The sequence below is a fragment of the Neomonachus schauinslandi genome, chromosome 4, assembly GCF_002201575.2.
Source record: "Neomonachus schauinslandi chromosome 4, ASM220157v2, whole genome shotgun sequence".
Lineage (NCBI taxonomy): Eukaryota > Metazoa > Chordata > Mammalia > Carnivora > Phocidae > Neomonachus > Neomonachus schauinslandi.
In genome coordinates this window covers 75015135-75035289 of record NC_058406.1, presented here as the reverse complement: position 1 = coordinate 75035289, position 20155 = coordinate 75015135, and the positions used below count along the sequence as shown (strand labels likewise).

At 33.6% G+C, this 20155-nt stretch overlaps 1 protein-coding gene across 1 annotated transcript in view; it reads left to right on the top strand.

Annotated features, from left to right (window-relative positions):
* Window positions 1–15552, top strand: part of ZNF644 (zinc finger protein 644) — a 102085-nt gene extending 86533 nt beyond the window's left edge. The window contains exons 5-6 of the mRNA XM_021690111.1: window positions 12978–13080; window positions 13861–15552. Coding sequence (XP_021545786.1) covers window positions 12978–13080; window positions 13861–14053 — 296 coding nt within the window. The 3' untranslated portion in view covers window positions 14054–15552. The remainder of the gene's footprint in view (window positions 1–12977; window positions 13081–13860) is intronic.
* Window positions 15553–20155: the final 4603 nt, after the last annotated feature.

The following is a 20155-nucleotide window of genomic DNA, read 5'->3' as shown; positions in this document are numbered from 1 at the left end:
TCTGACAATTCAGACAAATAATTGCAAATACTCCATGAGGCACATCTCTCGAGTACAGATTTTGTAGGCCATTAAAAAATGGTTTTACATCATCTGAAAATCTTTCAAAACGTAGGATTAATTATTTATAAATAACTGATCATAACTCTTCACTGACCAAGGGTGCATTCTAATGAATACTTTATTATCAAAAAAAAAATTCATTATTAAAGAAAAAAGTAATATAGGATGAATGGGGATACATTTCTTAGGGCATCAAGAAAAAAAAAGAGGATATTACTTTTTAAATACCTTCAATACTAATCAAAATGTCAGAAGTGTTAGAAAATATAAATTGTGTGTTTGGCAGTCCTAAGGCAAAGAGAAGGGAAATGAAAAGCTGAAGAAAGTCTAGTGTGGTATTTTCCACAGCCCACACCCACTTTAGGAAAAATAAAAAATTCATGCACCCTTTTCTTAGAAATTCTGAAACTTTCCTCCTGATATTTGAAAGCCTCTTGACCAGTAGAGCTACACGGAATATGTCTTTGCTGCTTACTTATGCCAACTAAGAAGTTTTTTTTAATCAGCTTTATTAACATTTTTAATTTTCCAAATGGGAATTTCTGTATTATAAACTCCACGTGCCTATTTTCTTCCCCCATATTAGTTTCAGAGATGTAAGTCAGTGGTCCCAACCTGTAGTTTCTGGAGGGTTCCACTGGGTTATTATAAGGGATTCATCAATTCATATGAGCAGCAAGCATTATTTTTCAAGAATACGTAGATGTTGTTTTGATGAAAGAAATAACAAAATCCTTTTTAAAAAATCTTACCTTAATCTAAGTAGATGACAAAGCTGGAACAATGTAAGGGGGAAATAGGTAGGACTAAACCCTTCATAAGAATGGCTGGTACCTAATTCAAGTAGTCTTTATTCATGTGGATTTTATTTATGTGGCCTCCTCTTGAAGAAAAAGCTTAGGTATCCCTAGAGTAAATGCTAAAGGTCTGCATGGTTACCTAGGATAGAATAAACCCCCACGCCTTCTTAGAAAACACCAGCTCCTAGCCTCTTCTGTAGGAACTAGCAGTCTTTTGAGGGAGGTAAATATTCTAGCTAGCCTGAATAGATCAAAAAGGATGCTCCTCTGTTTCCCCAAATAGCTATTTACTAGATGACTCACGCAATTCTAATGTGATAGTTCTCAGTCTTTTTTGGGTCATTGACCTCTTTGAGAATTTTATGAAAGCTGTGGGCCCCATCCCAGAAACATGCACTTATTCATCTACAGATAAAAAGTTTTCTATATATAGGTTTTGTATCCCTTGAAGGTTATCATCCATAGACCCTTCTTCCTCTGGCGGAAAGCTGAGAAAGAGGAGATGACAAAAATGAAGTAGAAAGAACACAGAGCTAGGAATCAGGAGCCCTAAGAAATCTTTTTGTGTGTGTGTGTTTGTGGTAAGAGTTAGAAAATGCTTAGAATGCTGGAACTGTGTAACATCAAAACTAATTTATATGGTCACAAATATAAACTAAAATATAATACGCTTCATAATTTTAGTAAAAGGACATAAAGTAGGAAAGCTTGGAATTGAAGACGTGGAAGGGTAGCCATACTTGGGACAGAGTTAAACTGTCAAAAAAGAATAGACTTCATTTTGCCCAGAAATTTATAATCCATTGGGCAAGTTCAAATAATTATTTAATAATTTCCATGTGCTTGTGGATAATCATTTATGAAGCATTTTTTTTTACCTTTTTTAAAATGAATTTTTGTCTAAAGAGGCTAGTGCCAAAGGGTTTACTTTATATCATATATTGTAAATTCAAGGCATACTTCTAAATAGGAATTTATTACAGTTAAGATAGACCACACTATTGGTGGACTTCTTTTTCAGGTTTTGTTCTCTTTAGATTAACTGCTCATGCAAATTTTTTCCTGGTTAATTATTTATACAATCTAATAAGAACATTACATAATTTTCATTAAAAATCGGAAATCTTATGTAGTTCATATTAAATGCTTTTGGACTTTTAATTTTACTATTGATTTTTTTGTGTTTAATATTTAAATGATAGCCTTTTTATACTGGCAGTATTAAAAACACAGCATTACTAAGTTATTAGTAGAGTGACTATACAAACTGGGTTAGCCCTGTTGTCCCAACTGAGTAATAGAAGATTGCCTCTTTCATAAGTGTCCTAGATTGGACAATAAATTATATGGTCACCTTGGTTATTAAAGTTTCTAAAATATTTAAAATTATTTAAGGCCGAGTATATTCTATCAAGTTAATCTGCAATAAGGAACCAAAAAAAAAATATTTTGAGGTCAAAGTAAGAGTGAATTCCAACAGGTAAAGAAAAGGAAAAATTAAAGTCTGAGTAGGTTGTTGTGAAAGGAAATATATCAGTAAGATGAATGAATGTTTGCACTATGCTTCCCTGTGGTACAGAGCCATGTTATCTCTTAGAAAGGAGAAAGAGTAATAGTGGTGTTCAGCATTTTTATTGGAGCTCCATTTTACATCTTGACCCTGTATACAAACTCACTTTAATACACATACTCACTTGTTCACTCATTACTCACCTGGACTGAATGGGATATACTCTGATATTTGTTTTATTCTTTTTCATTAAAAATAATGCTAGTCATGACCCAGTAAATTGATTTACTACCTACTAAGAAGTTACTACCCACAGATTGAAAACACTCCCCTTAAGTGACTTTTTCTTTTAGGGAATAGTACTGACCAGAATCAACAATAGTAAGATTTTAGAAATCATAATACTTCTTCTATGGCAGCAAGTAAATTTTCTTTACTCATTGTATTCAAATGTTTATCTGTAGATCGTATTTTATTTATTTATTTTTTATTTGTAGATCATATTTTTTTAATAAAATGCTGGCCTCCAATATTTAAATTGGAGATTTCTAGTTACTTAAAACTAATGCAAGAAAAACTTTTTTTTTTTTTTTAAAGAAGGGGTGAGGCAAAGGGAAAGGGAGAGAGAGAAACCCAAGCACGCAACCAGTGCACCCAGTGCAGAGCCCGACACAGGGATTGATCTCACAGCCCTGAGATCATGACCTGAGCCAAAATTGAGTTGGACACTTAACTGACTCGGCCACCCTTGTGCCTCCGAAAACATTTTTATTTGCAAATATATTTGGGGGAAGGGTTTCATTTCATTACCTTCAAGAACACTTCCATGACAACATTTTAGAAGTAAAGCAGGATTATTGCTGTTCTACACCAACAAACTCACCACCATCATAATTAGTAAATAACTTCCAATGAGAAAAAGAGAACTTAAAAATTGGTACTAGAGAGTCTTTCAGTCAATACCACCAGTGCAATATATCTACATTCTTTTTTTAGTAAAGTCAGTGTTTTATTTTTCATACCATCCACTTTTAAATGGAATAGTAGATTGTGTGTTAACTTAATAGGGTCTTTTGCCTGTTTTCAGCTTTAATGATAGAATTGGCCATAGAGGCCTGCAACACCCAAGTGCTAATGAATCTGTAACACAGTGCTAGGTGCTGGGCGCGCAGATAAGCCACCAGAAGAGTAATTCTTTTTTTTTTTTTTAAGATTTTTTTTTATTTTTTATTTTATTTATTTGACAGAGAGATAGCGAGAGCAGGAACACAAGCAGGGCGAGTGGAAGAGAGAGAAGCAGACTTCCTGCTGAGCAGGGAGCCCGATGTGGGACTCGATCCCAGGACCCTGGGATCATGACCTGAGCCGAAGGCAGACGCTTAATGACTGAGCCACCCATGCACCCCAGAAGAGTAATTCTTGTATTGTGGAAAGTGCTCTAGGAACACTTTTCTCCTGTGGTGGAAAGAAAAAAATAGTATTGTGAAAGCTTCTCAAGATGCATTAAATTATTTGTCTTTTCGTGAGTGTCTCTGCAGTGTCTTTTAAAACATTATTATAAAATTACATCTTGAGGAAATTGCATGCTTTTATAGTGATTCATTCAGCCTGAAAGAGTAGTACAAACAGAACATTTTATTTTCTTATTATGATTAAACTTTAAAGGGGCAAACTAGCTTTTAGTTAAAGCAGATACCTTGATAATTACTCTAGGCTATATGGAGGATACATGAGAAGTATGAAGCATATCCCTGTCATCAAAGAACTTAGGAGAGCATTATTGGCAACACATATAAAACTATCAAAATTAGAGAACTGTGCAAGATAGTATACAAGTAAATGGAAGTAAAGTATAAGTGCTGTAGGATATAAAGGTGTTTATTTTATTCTAGGCTGGAAATTAAATTGGGTTCTTTTTTCCTGTTGCTCTCACAATTTGACTCATTATTTAAATAGAGGCTCAAAAAGAAGGAAAAAGGAAAAGTAAGAGTGGTTCATGCTGCTATGTTTCTTGTCATTATGTTTAAAATGAGAGAGAAAAATAAAACTGGTAGTCAGAATTTTCATTCATTCAACAAAATTTTTAGCTACTATATCATATACCAGGACAGTGCTAGCTCTGAGGCTGTAAAGACCCTGCACTTCAGCTGCATAAACATACACATGATCCTGTGGGATAGTACAAGTGTACTAAACTGGAAAAGTTTATAAGGTTTCGGCTAGACCCTAAACTTGAAGGATGAGTAGTTTTAGGAAGAAGAGATGAAGTAGAACATTCTAGGTAGAGAGAGGGACATAGTTTAGGCACAAAGGGATGAAATTTTGAGTTCAAAAGGTACTGGGAGATTGAATTACAGGTATTTGGGAAGATGGTAATGCCAGAAAGGTGGGGTAGATGCTTTGAATGCTTGCTAAAAAAATTTGGAAATCATGGAAGAATTTTTTAAAATAAGGGAATAATGTGGTCAGACTTGTATTTTAAAAAGCTATCCCTGATAAAATGAAAGATGTGTTTCTGTATTTTCCTGGCTACAGCTTATCTCTGTAGTACTGTTCTTCTTCATTAAAAGTGCATCTCTGTATATATTTATCTGCACAATAATGTGTCATCATTCAGCATTAGCACAACAATAAATTGTTCAAATTGAATAAATTTTCAAGGTAATCGAAGACTAGTGTCACACTTGATTTTATCCTAACCATTTTGATGATAATGTTTCTAAAATGTTGTTCTTATTTCTGCCTTGTGAAACTGTAGACTGACTATAATTTAATCATTTGATAAATAAGAGTCACCCTTATGGATACTAAATGTTTTATTATGCGAGCAAGAAATGGGCTGTTTGCCCACAATACTAAAAATTGATTGGCTGATTTATTCACAAATTCAACAAGCAATTTTTTTTCGGTTCCTACTTGGTTTATGCATTGTGCTAAGTACTGCAGAGATAAATTGGATCTTATAGTAGAAGCACATAATACATAACTGTAATACAAGACAAATTGTAAGCCTCTCCTCATGAAATACTGTGAGGAAGAGGAAGGTACTTTCAGCTGGACCAGGACCCAGCAAGGCTTTTGGAAGTAACATTTGATTTGGACCCTGAGGATAGCTAACTGAAATGGAAATAGGGATCAGGGGTAGGGAAGAAGCATCCCTATAGGAGGGAGCAACTTGGGACAGTGGGAAGTTTATTGAAAATACAAGGAAGTAGGAGGTAGAGGCGGACAGGTAAAGGATATGGAATGCTAATCTATGGTGATGGAATTAACTTTTTAGTGAGGAACAAGTGAAGTGATTTTGTTTGTTTGTTTGTTTTAAGAATTGGAGAAAAGTTAAAGGATTTGCTGGGGAGGTGGAGAAATTGTAGGTGAGGTCATTTTAGGAGTCCTGAACCAGGACAATGACAATATGAATGCAAAGGAAAGATAATAATTAAAAGGTAATACTACGGAAGGAAAAATAAGCAGAGCTTGGCAGATTAGTTAGAGGTAGAAGAATAAGAGGACAGAGATAGAGATGACTTAGGTTTTAAATCTTGTTACCAGGAGGATGGTTATACCAGTCAGTATAGTTAATGAATCTGCTACCATGGTGTTTCTAATTAAAGGATAGGCTTCATTACTTACCCAGCAATACGTTATCATCTAGCTATTCACTGTAACAAAGCAAATAACCACACTGATCGAATCAGTAAATTTGTGTTTAGGAGAGTGGAACTCGGAAGAGTTTTGTACCGTTGTAGCACAAAATATTTACATTTTATGATGCCTGCTTTTGATATCATTAGTTATAAAATTTAGGAATTCTATTTGGTTGATAATCTTTTTTGACCTTTTGTTTTTCATAAAAATCTTAACTAGTCCCCTACCATTCTTGTTGGTTCTGTTACTAATTTTCTGAGTTTTGCTTTTTATATCTTGTTTGATCTTTTTGACAATTGTATTAACCTAGATTTTTGTATGTTTGGATTTTTTAACATGTCTAATATCTTTATATCCTTTGTTGTAATGTTTTGTGCGTGCTATGATTCTATTCTAACATGAATTTTTTTAATGCTGTTTATAATCTGGATTAAGATATAGTTAGACCTTATAAGTAACAAGGCATGTTCTGGCCAGAGCTAACTTGTAAGTAATCTGCATTAAATGACTTTATGGAAATAATAAAACAATACACAGACTTTCTCTTTTGGAGGTTAGGGTGAGAGGATGAATGACTTGATGGAGACTCTTGGTCTCTCATGTATCTAAGAAGTGGAAAATAGTATTCAGTAGTTTCTTTGTTGTGTCTGGAATTTGAGGAATAAGGTTAATTTTTGCTGTGCAGTGTTTAGAACATATATTTAATTGTGGCCTTAGCTGGAAGTTAACTCAAAGCAGAAGGTGCCTGGTCAACACCATGTTTGATTGTAGTTTGGATTTTGACAGGAATGTGTAAAAACTTCAAAATTATAAAAAAAAATTAGATCTATTGAGATTTGTGCATTTGTGACCTTTAGATATACCATTATAATTATTGTGCGCCCTATGTAACTTGAACATGATTATATTAAAGATAATTTATGGCAATATTAAAGTAAGGTTGTTTCCTTACCTAATTTTATAATCAGAAACATTTATTTAATTACTCCTACTAAATATGAAATGATATTTTGAAAATACTGAGGCTTTTAGGGGTCAGGGAGTGTGATTATATGCAAATAATTCTAAACAAAAGTGTTTTATAGCAGATAGGTATTTTAATGTTTATTCCAATTTTAGATGTGTCTTAGTTTTGGAAAAGTGGTTGATATTGGTAAGTGCATATTTTGCTTTAGAAAACAGCATGCAAGTCAAACCCATCTTAAGAATTTTAAGTGTTTTTTCCTAACCTGTTACCACAGAGAAATAATACATTTGCTATCCTTATTAACTCTTAACTGACCAGTAAACAACTTGTAGCCAAGTATTGTTAGCTTTTAGCTTTTGACAAGCTGGAAAAACTAGTCTACTTCCAATTTCTTTGTTTATAAAAATCTGTGATAAAGTATACCTACGTTTAGCTTTTCCCTTCACTCCTTAGGGGAATATTGCTCAGAATATTCTTTTACAAATATCCCCTGTACTTTGAAATAGCAGAGACTTCTACAAATTGTACCTTTTTTTCTCCCAAGTAGACCTAAGTTTAAATAGGCTACCTTCATTTGCTTGAACTCATTCTCTGAACCAAGGATAGAAGGCTATTCCTACCCTTAATATAATCCTTAATTTGTAGGGCAAACTCAAGCTACCTGCCTCTTCTAGACTCATACTTTAAGCAATAAACCTCATACTTAAAGCAAAGGAAATCTGCTTTTCAGGTATTTTGCATTCCATCCTTTTCTAGGTGAAATGTTAAATCTTGCAGGATCTAATTAACTTTGCCATGATTGCTCTGTGATACTGGGTTAGTTATTACTTTTAGTCACTGAGAATGGAAACTAAAAATTGATGAAAGTAACTCAGGATACTGAAAAAATATCCAATTTTGGAGTGAAAATATCAAGAGAAAATAATGGTGAAAATATACTTCTGAGTTGCTAATTATATATCTATCTATATGCTTGTTCTGATTGGAAGGGGAACATTGCTTTTCATGACAGTAAACCCCTTAAACTGCTTTATATGTATCTTGGGAATAATGACTGGTTTGATTATGGTAGTATACCTAGAAACAAAAAATTGGTATTGGAATTAGGGAAGTCTTTTCCATTTTAATAGGCTATAGAGAGTGGGATTTAACAATTTTTCTCTTAATAGCTATTTTTTTTTATGAGTCAAGAGATTAAGAGGTGGACCTGAGGGCTGGCTTTCTCATTTAGAGTGGTAGGTACTCAGGACCCAGAACTGGCAACATATTTTGCAGGATCCAGTGCAAAATGAAGATGTAACGTCTTGTGTTAAAAAACTATTAAGAATTTCAAGATTGTGTATGACAACAGTCTTTAAGCAAGTATGGGATCCTATGTGACTGCACAAGTCATATACCCATGAAGTCTGTCTTGTAGGCACTTTATGCAAAGAGAAGAGTGTACACTGAAGAAATAAGAATTTGGCTTCCTCTATCCCCCATCCCTACTTTATACAAGGTAACATGTTTCTCCTCCCATCCCTCCCCCCCCACCAAAAGCGATGTTCCCTTTTCAGCTGGGGTGAGGGAAGCAAAATGCTCTTTGCACTGTCTTTTATATGCTTGGGACTTAAGAACTTTGAAGGACTAATGACAGCAACTAGAATTGAGTTTATTTATCATCTCACATATGTGTACCCCTTGGGACATATGCATTCTCCTCCTACCTCTCTCCACTGCCACTACTTACCTCCACCACCAGTGTGTTAATGGTGGTGGAATGATGACTTACCTCTTTCCATCTTTTTTATCCCTACTGTCTTCCTGAATGAGTTCATAGCTGTTATTGCTGCCTACCCATCTTATACAGGCCAACTAGATGGAGAAGAAATTTTCTTCCCTCTAGTAGAGCTTATACTATACCTCTTATTTTGGATGTGTATCACCTGGCCATTGTATTAAGTTTCACTTTACTCCAGAGATGCCAAAAACCAGTTAGGAACAAAACAGATGAGATGGGACTTTGAATTGACTGGATAGGGGAAGATGATTGCAAATAAAAATATTTTGGAGGTGAATGTTAATTTAGTTATGATGTGCTTCTTTACCACACTGAAGCTTCAGATGTTTCTAAGAAATAAATACTAATTTTTGGAGGTCATTTGTGTAGTGAACTAAAAAGAAAATGAAATTCATTGAAATAGTTGTATGTAATGGGCAGAAAGGTAAAAAGGTCAAAAGGACTTATTAAATAATGTTGGAGCCCAAAGTAAATTATTTTTCTTCCAGGTATAAAACTAAATAAGGCTCAGAAAGCAAACTCGAATTTGTATCTCTTGTGTTACTCATTGATTTGCTTTTAACTGATCTGGTTTAATGCTTTAAACACATTTTGTTGTTGTTGTTGCTGTTGTTGTATTTTGTAGCATAGCAGTGTGGTGTTCTTTTTGAGGGTTCATAAGTCTACTGTATTTCTCTTTCATTCCTATTTGATCAAACAGCTGTTTTACGGAAAGGAAAGGTATATTCTAAAACTTTGTGTATAACCTTACAGCATAGTTTATCCTTGTTTTAAGTAAAATACTCCCAGTAGCAGATTAGATCCTTTATAAATCAGGTAACTGCAAAGATGTTTTTAACAGTCTTCTGCTTAAAATTGATCACTTAAACATTTTCTGCCCCCCTGAATAGGTACCTTAGGAAGGTTTGAATGACTGAGTTTGTTCCTTTCTAAAATGCAGTTATACTCAAGGAGAAGAAAATTAAGATTCTAAAACCAATCTAGTATTTTGTGTAAATTTTAAGTATAGAAACAGTGTTAGATTTAAAATACTTTGGAAGAGATAAAAAGTGTGTGTTTTTATTTTTTGACACTAAGTGCAAATAAAATCCTTTTACGAAGAAATGCTTTGTGTAAAGTTTATATATTTGGCAGATTATTAATGTAAACAACTTTGTTAAAGCTTTGGCTATTTATCACAAATATTGATATGCCCCATATATTAAAACTGAATGTGTTAGTGTTCTGCTTTTAATGTTCTAGTGACTCCTGGTACAGTCCAGAATAAAACTGCTTTTCCCTTTACATATAATAAAAACTGTTGAATGAGAACATTTGTGTAATAGATATGTTTGTACATCATCTTTTTCATTTAGTGGAACATTTTGTGTAAATCATCTTTTTCATGTAGAGAATACCATATGGATGTCCCCTTTGTGTGCATATTAATAATATACTAAATACTAATTTTTTTGCAGATTTTTCTAAAATGTTTGAGCAATAATGCAGGGGTGAAGTTTGGATGTTGGTATTAGAAAAAACTATTCTTGTAATATGTATTCATGTTTTACCATCTAAAATAAATACGTGACATTTCAGGGGATAAGAAATTTAAAAGTGATTATGGAGATATTAAGACACCAAGGTACTTAAGTATAATTACTAGAGGTCCCAAGTTTTTAATATCCTTACTTTATGGACAAACTTCCAAGGATGCCCAATGCATGTGGTTCTCTAAACTTACTTGGAATCCTGGGTAATGGAGAATCTGTCATATGCTGGCAGAGTTGTCCTACTTTCCAAAGTCATGATACCTTCAAATATTAATTACTACAAAAGCTTATGGCATTGTCATTTAAAATTGAGATCTGATCATTTATAAAACAGCCTAAACCTCAGTTTCTAGAGTCTGTACAACATCAAAAGTCAGAAAAATTCTTTTTCCTGTATTAAAGTCAAAAACATTTCTATATCTCAAAGTAAACATGTCCAGTTCCATTTTTAAAGAATTATGGAATCTAAATATAACTGATAAAACATTCTATTGCATACTTGCCCATCACCCTCTGCCTTCTCCCTCAATTGCTTTACACACTTAACATTAGCATTCTGTGAACAAATTTTTGAAGTATTGTTATAATGCATTCTGTTTGTATCCTACAGTAATTTATTTACATTTTAAAAGGAATTTGAATACAGTGTGGCAATTTTGACAACCAGCAAGCTCATCAAAGTAAGATTCTCCCTATAATCTCATGATAAACCAAAAATGCTTATTCTGTTCCACATAACAAAGACAGGGATTGTGTGTGGTTTACCTTTTAGATAGGGAAAGAATAGCTGACATCTAGTAGCACTTAGCCCATTGAGTTCCCTAAACTCTTCTAGTGTATGAATTGCTTTATGCTTTAAAATCCACTTAAATTCAAATTGCTCACCAGTGCAACTAGGAAAAAGAAGGTGCTAATTACAAAGCACTTGGTACCTCACTCTTCCTAATGGTTGTGAAGAACTTAGTTTCTACATCTAAGCTAGACTGATCATTGAAGAATTTCAATGTGACTGTTAGCAACATATTCATTTAAACAAATGACGCACAGGTGTTCTACAGAAATGCTACCTGTATTGCATAGTGGTAGAACAAATTTCCATTCATATGCTGCCTAAGTGTCAAAGGTTAAATTATTGGGTTTTCCTTTGTTTTTTCACCAGAAGTATTTGTTGAGTTTCTACTATGTGCCAGGCTCTTGATTGAGATAACTAATAATTTATAAGATTTTTCTATTCCAGATTTTGGTTATTTAGTTTTTTTGAATTAGCCATTCTTAACTTGATTTCCTGCAGTTCTTTACTTATTAGATTCTTCTTCTGAGCATAAGCAAAGGAATACTCTGGACCCAAGCAGGATTTTACTTTTAAAGAGGCAGGTTACAAGAAGCAGAAACCAGTGGCTTGAATGAGATTTATCTAGGCTTCTCATGGTTTTTAATTTTCTATATGACATTTCTGTTAGCATTGCCACTTGACTACTGTAAGGAACTGTGTTCACTGGTTTTGTAATAGTAGCATCTATTCTTTTGGAATCTGGACTTTGAACAACTCATTTCACAGAATCCTTGAATAGCCAGTTCCTATTCTCTCTTACCTAGAATTTTTCAAGGGATTTCACATGACAGGTTAACAGAAGAAAATCCATTTGTGTAACTCTTCTGTTACATTTGTTTCCCTCCCCCTTGGATCCCTAGAGATAAACTCTTACCTTCTCTTCCTGCTAATTAACCAGCAGCACCCTGGAATATTGTCATCCCTTTGTCCAAAGGAATGGTGTAGTTGTATTCAAAAACCAATAAAATGTTATGTCCTGTCATTCCTACCTACAAAAAATACCTTTTTTCCCTTTATTAAATTACATTTTTTAGAATAAGTGATTAAAGGAGAAGTCAAGTAATTGAAGTAATTTCAAGAACAGCACAAAAATTTTGATCCACTTTTAATATAAAAATCTTTTTCCCTTTTTAATCACATTTTAAAATAAGTTATAGGAGAAAATGTAAAATTCAAAAAAAAATGTGAAGAATAGTTAGCATTATGTTTCCGGTCCATTTGTAAAGTTATGTGAGATATTCTGGATTTACATTTATTTCTTAGTAAAATAAAAATTGTTGTACATGCAATACAGGTTGAGTTAAAAAATGAGAATTGAGCTTTTTTGCCCTTCCATATGTAGGGCCAGTATATAATTTTAAGAGCTATTTATTATGTATTTGCTATAAAATTGATTTCTCATTGACTTTTTATTATGTTGTTGATTCTTCACTAAGTTTTCAAAGCATGTGAGAATAATGGAATAGTAATCAGATGGAAACTTAATGATCTTAAATAAAAGGTTATAATTTTCCTGGAAATAAGGAAGATTAATAGATATGAAAATAATGTACTTATGATTGTAAGACGAAAGATTACCATTGTAATAATTGGCCAATTTAGTAATTTCAAGTTTAGTTATGTTCTCTCAGTTCTAGTTTGGTATATGATAAAGCATTATTTGAAAAGTAGTACAGGAAGAATGTTACTGTTGTTAAAGACCCAGCTGCAAGTTAGTGCATGCTTCAGGGAATACAAATGAATGTAGACTTTTTCTAACTTGGTTTAGATGGTCTGACCTCTCTAGAAGTATGTATTTATATTTTAGAATATATATGAAATGTTAAGTCTTTCTTTTCCCTTTTTTAGCCTTAGATTGTAAGCAAAAGAAATCAAGGTCAAGATCTGGAAGCAAGAAGAAAATGCTAACATTACCTCATGGTGCTGACGAGGTTTACATTCTCCGATGCAGGTATATGCTTATATTGCCATATCTGCTCAGTTTCTTCAGATTTTGCTTTGAGACATATTAGGGATTTTTAATTTGTGGCAGAAGGTGCATTCTCAGCTATCAAGTTATAAATGGACTTTTGGAGACAGGCTTAAAATATTACTTAGCTCATAATACACTGTATTTCATAACTGATGAATAAATTTTTTATATCTCAGAACTTCAGTGATACTGTGATTTATGAAAGTAGCTTTTTTTGTTGTTGTATCTTATTTAGTTGCTTTGTTTGGTTTACTTTGATTTGGTTTGAATTTTTTTTTATTTGGCTTGAGTTTCTGCTTCTTGGGACTACATTTCTCTCCACTCATACTTTAAGTATAGCTATGCAAACTTATTCCCACCTCCTTGTATACTCATCCTCATGAGGTTTATGGAATTCTGAGTTGGGGAAGGGTCTTTTGAAAAGAATGGTACATTTGGAATTATAGTTGTTTTAAATGTATTGAGATGGATAGGTATTACGACCTTTTAATTAATTTTAATTTAATAACAGTATTTCCACCTCTACAAATATTACTACAGGTAATATAGCTGTTAAGCATGTGAATTGGCAGTTTTATATTATATTAAATCATTTTGACTTTATATGTATTTAAAAACTGTTGCCAAGTACTCCAGTATATGATAGTATCTCCAAGATATAGTAAAGTCTACTTCTTATGTTTATGGATTTTATGTGAATTGGTTTTAAATAAAGGGAATTGGTCATGTTAAGAGAACTGTTATCAACTTCTTCTATAGGTTTTGTGGCCTAGTCTTTCGTGGACCATTGTCTGTTCAGGAAGACTGGATTAAGCACTTACAACGACACATTGTAAACGCTAATCTTCCACGGACTGGAGCTGGCATGGTGGAAGTCACGTCACTACTTAAAAAGCCTGCCTCCATTACAGAAACTTCATTTTCTCTACTAATGGCAGAAGCAGCTTCATAGAACAAGGAAACCTTTTAAATAGCAAATTTAAATTGGATGTAAATTTGAAATTCTTTGTCTTTTTTTTTTAAAGCCACGTTAAATTATCCGTTTATAAATACTAAAGCAGGAAAATGGGGAAAAGTGAATTACAGTGACATCAGAGCAAACTGAGTACTTCAAACAGTAAGTAGTCTATATATTTTATATAGGATGGAAGATGTGTTTTTAAGGCTTACTAAGTTTTTGTCAGTTAACTATGTTCACTCAACGAAAGATCAGTACATGTAAGCAGTCATTAATAAACTGTTGCACATGGATAACTTAAAGACAGACTTATTGGAAAATTACATTTTCTGCAGTGTTACCGGAATCAAGGTTCTGTTTATTCCCCACAAGACTTGCATTGAAAAATAAGATATTATATTTTGTTTGTATGTATTTAGTGTTTTGTATAATACCAGGAACCGCTAAACTAAATTTACTCAACTTAGGGCATTAAATATCATGTACTTCATAGTTTGAGACTGTTCACTCAAATAGGGCAGAGTACTATTCTATCTAGATGTGTAAGTGTTTTTTTAAAATCACATGGAACGGTTTTTTTTATACTAAAAAGTGGAGGGAGATTTGTTTAAACAAGTATTTCTAAAAGAAATATGTACATAGTCCTGGAAATTATTTGTGGTAAGGAAATATTCTTTACTCCAGTTGCATTTCTCAGACAATAAAGTGGTGCATCCATGCTACCTCCTACTTTGTCAACAAAGATGCTATTTACCCTTTACATTTTTGTATCATAATAGATTTAAAAAATCTAATGTTCTTTATTGCAAGACATCCTTTTGTTAACAGATTTGTTTCTTTTTAATGTTTTACCTAAAATTTGACATGCTTACAGGACAGGTTTGCCTCTTACTTTATTTAACATTGTAGAAATGTAATTAATAAACAATGCTCACTACACAACTTAGAATAGGCTTTCTCATTTATATTCCAAATTTGATCAGTTAGCAAAACTTAATACACCAATTGAAATATTTCTACATATGATGAGAATGTTTACAATTTAAATTTTAGAACTTGTTTTGGATGTGATTATATGTACGAAAATCGTGTAACACTATGCTCATGCTAAGAACCGACATAACGGAATTACTGAAATAAATGTGCTGTGAGGAATGGAAAATATGGTGCAGATGTCTTGGTCATGATAAATTGTGATTCTTTTAAACTCTTTCCAAAAACAAATTATTTCTTTTAACCTGCAATCAGATTCCTTTACAAATAACAGTTTTGTATGCAAGCACCATTTCATTTTATTTCATGTAGTATGGCTAATACTATAGTTGAAACAAGGATATGCATTGATAATTTTCTTCGTATGTAAATAAAGTTAAAAACAGTTAAAATAAGGAGTATTTTGGTAGAGTATATACATACCTCACTGCCAGTGAAATTGCTTTCCTATGGTATATCTCCTTACCAGAAAAATCTCTAAATAAAAAAAGACTTAAAGAAAATTATAATGTCTATATTGTGAAACATTTCTTATTTTTATCACTGGTGGAAATAGTCCACTTGAGGTTGTGTTTTATTTTATTTAAATTGTGTATACTTAGCAGGTTACTTTATTCATATACTTTATACATGAAATTCGGAAGTTGGATTAGATGGATCATTCTCAACCAAGGGTCTCCTGATCTCTGGGGTACTAGATAAGGGAAAAGTACTTCTAAGTTATTTTTATTTTTTGAAATGCCTAATAGAAACTATATTTCTCTATAAAGATGAGACTAACTAAAATTTCAAATTTCTTTACTTCCGACTGAAATTATACCAAGTCTGTATATACTAGTTGTCTCTTAGTGAGCATGTTTCATTGATAGTTATAAATGAATATATTTTTTAAATTGGAAGAGTTACTTACAGAGCAAGTAGAGTTCAGAAATTTAAAAAAGCTACAGTTTTGGGGGGACAAGACTAGCCATCACTACAGCCCCTTTCAGCTCTAATTTTTATAATTCTGTGATTTTATTAAGCAAACTATCGAGATATAAGAATACAAGTAGGCTAGGTAGTTTGACCACAGATTTTATAAGCAAATCTAGATTAAATTTTTTATGTTAAGCTATTTAAAACAAGAATTTCTTTTTCTACATGTGAGAAGAATTAAATAGAATAATTCAAATTAAAAACAGTAAACTAGAGGGATTCCTGGAAAGTAAATTAAACAAAAAACATTTTTCATGGTAAAGATATTTGGGTTTCAAAATTTTAAAAATTCTTTGGAAGCAAAGTTTATCTTTTATTTGACAACTAGAGAGTTAAGACTTATTTTCATTTGGCTTCCACTAGAAAAGAAATTATATTGTCTCAAGTTACATAGTATCAAAATATGGCATGATTCAATATTAAGTATTGCCTAATTTTCTTTTAATTCTTTTTTTTATCATTACCTAAAATATTTGAGCTTCTTTAGTATTAGAGCTTTTTTCTTTTTTAAAAAATCTGGTTAAAAGTGTTTATTTAGTAGCATCAAGACAAAAAAATTAACTTCTCTAAAACTAATATTTTCTACTATGCTTCTTTAGAATATATTAGAACCTTGGTGTAGCTAATATCTCTCTTTTGGAGTTCACATTTAATTATGGGTTAAGGAGATGATTGTTTTTCAGTAGTAATTTAATAGACTTTTCTTATAACCTCTCAAGAACTGTATAGTTAGAACCTATTAGTCTAAAAGATAGCTTTGATTTTTTTTTTCCAAAGAAAGTTTAGTGTATGCTCATTTTGGAAATATTATGATAATGAAAAAGTAAAAAATGGGGGACATTACCTTGGTATAATCACTCAAAGACATTTACTTGTAACAGCTTATTATATTTCTCTTGTCTTACTGTTTCAGTGTACTTGTGATTGTATGTATTACAATGTATACTGTTTTCCCAGTTTTAAATTTGAGTGGTGTGTTGTCTAGGCTAACCTTTGAATATTAGATCTGGAGCATTTTCCAATACCAACAACAAATTCTCTGATTCCCCAGGTACCAACTAGGTATCCAGGAATGGGATTCAATTCTGACATTAACTACCTAGAGTTAGGAGGAGACTCATTGGGCTAAAGAGCTCAGTCCCCACACTTCAGATGCCAGTCACAAGTACCGGGTCACTTGTACTTCTGACCAACTGGCTATAAGTTGGGGGTTCCTACAACACCCTCTTCAAACTCAGTAATTTGTTGGAAGAGCCTGCAGAACTCAGGAAAACACTTGACTATGCCAGTTCATTATAAAGGACATAACTCAGGAGGTGCCTGGATGGCTCAGTCAATTGAGCGTCCAACTCTTTGATTTTGGCTCAGATCATAATATCAGGGTCCTGTGATCGAGCCCCACGCCAGGCTCTGTGCTAAGTGCAGAGTTTGCTTGTCCCTCTCTCCCTCTGCTCCTCCCCTCCTCCCTCCCCCACACTCTCTCTCAAATGGATAAATAAATAAAATCTTTAAAATGAATAAAGGACATAACTCAGGAATAGACAAATGGAAAGAGATGCAAGGTATGCAGGGAAGAGGGTGGCATGGAGCTTCCCTTCCCTCTCTGAGTACACCACCCTCCCAGCATGATGATGCTTTTACCAACCTGGAAGCTCTTTGAAGCCCATTGCTTAGAAGTTATTATGGAAGTTTTGTTACATAGGCATGATTGATTAAATCAAGTAAATTGATTAAATCATTGGACATTGGTGGTTAATTCAATCTCAAGCTCTTTTCCCCCTCCCCAGGGGTCTTGGCGGGGCCAGGGTATGGGTAGTGGGGAGGGGTGCTAAAAGTTGCAATCCTCTAATCATGCCTTGGTTTTTCTGGTGACCAGCTCCCATCCTGAAGCTATTTAAGGGCCCCCAGCCACCAGTCATCCTATTATTCGTGCAAGTTCAGCTGTTACTTATTTTAAAATAAGCTGTTCTATATTTCCTGATTACTTTTAATATATTTACTTGATTTTATCTCTAGTTTTCTAAAGTTTTACTATATGGATGGAAATTTCTTTTTTATTATTGTCAAGTTTGGGATCTCTACTGGGTGTTGGAAATTTCCTAGCTATTGTCTCCCAGCTATTTCTTCTGCCTCATTCTCTTTCTTTAGGAACTAAATGTATGTTAAATCTAAATCCTTCTCACTGTGTCCTCTAGGTTTTTTACCATTTCTTCTCAGTTTTCTGCCTGTTGGTGCTACATTTCAGATAATTTCTTTTAACCCATCTTCCAGTTTACTCATTTTCTCAGCTACTACTAAACCGCATTTACTGAAGTCTTAATTTTGGTTGTAATATTTTTCAGATCTAGAATTTCTCTTGGTTCTTTTTCAGATATGCTTTTTATTGTTTCTAGTAGCCTGTGTGGCTGTTACTTCCTTAAATATGGTCTGCATAGTTATTTATATATTCTCCCACTGATAATTCCAAATAATTGTGGGTCTGGGCTTATTCATAGCTGCTTTTCCTGCTTCTTGTTTATGGTATCTTGTTTTCTTATGTGCCTCGATGCTTAACAATACATTATTTTTAGACATTATATTTGGAAACTATTCTAGAACTGTTTTGAAGCCTGGGATAATATCTTTTCCCATAGGATTTTCATTTACTTCTCTTTTTTTTAAATTTTATTTTATTATGTTATGTTAGTCACCATACATTACATCATTAGTTTTTGATGTAGTGTTCCATGATTCATTGTTTGCATATAACACCCAGTGTTCCATTCATACGTGCCCTCTTTAATACCCATCACCGGGCTAACCCATCCCCCGAGCCCCCTCCCCTCTAGAACCCTCAGTTTGTTTCTCAGAGTCCATAGTCTCTCATGGTTCGTCTCCCCCTCCGATTTCCCCCCCTTCATTTCATTTACTTCTGCCAGATGAGTGGGGGTTCTACCAGTTTAGGACACCTTAAACCCAAATTCAAGATTTGTATTTTCCTAGTCTACCAGATGACCCAAAGTCAGGCTGTCTATAAGAGCTAGATCATGGGAAAGTTCATATACCTCTGGTTCACCTTTTACCCTATGAATGTAGTTTGTTCTACTAGCTCCATCAAAATTGCAACTTAGTTTCATAGGTATTTCTTCTAGATAGGATATACCCTCTGGGCAAAAATAAAAGGCTTTATTACTGGGTGGTCCCACAGGGTTTCTTGTCTTCTCTTAGAGTGTGACTTGGCTAATTCTTTACTCTCATGTTATTTCTTTGTTGCTTATATGATATTTTTGTTTTTATTAATCCAACCTTTTTAGTTGACCTCAGTGAGAGAAATTATTGAGATGATGTAGTCTACCATTTTCAGAATCAGAAGTCCTTATATAAATTTCTGGGAGAGGGGGTTTTGTGTGTTTTTTTCAATTCTGTTTTCCTATAAGAGTTCTAGGGGCACCTGGGTGGTTCAGTGGGTTAAAGTGTCCAAATCGGTTTCAGCTCAGCTCATGCTCTTAGGATTGTGGGATCAAGCCCCACATTGGGCTCTGCGCTCAGCATGGAGTCTTGATTGTCCCTCTCCCTCTGCTCCTCCCCCTGCTCACAAGCGCTCTTTCTCTCTCAAATAAATAAATATTTTTTTTTAAAAAAAGAATTCTTTTTTTTTTTTTTAAGATTTTCTTTATTTATTTGACAGAGACAGAGACAGCGAGAGCAGGAACACAAGCAGGGGGAGTGGGAGAGGGAGAAGCAGGCTTTCTGCTGAGCCGAGAGCCTGATGTGGGACTCGATCCCAGGACCCTGGGATCATGACCTGAGCCGAAGGCAGTCGCTTAACCAACTGAGCCACCCAGGCGCCCTAAAAAAAGAATTCTTATATATAGTGTACATCCAGTCAATATTCACTGAATGATTAAATGAATAAGCTATTATTTTAAAGCAAATGTAAATACTTTATGGGATACATCCCCCTTGTTTTTCTTCTTAAAAATAAATTTGTGTTATTTTTTAAAGTTTTTATTTAAATTCTAGTTAGTTAACATACAGTGTTATATTACAGGTGTACAATATAGTGATTAAACACTTTCATACAACATTCGGTACTCTTCACAAGTGCCCTCCTTAATCCCCATCACCTATGTATTCCATTCGCCCACT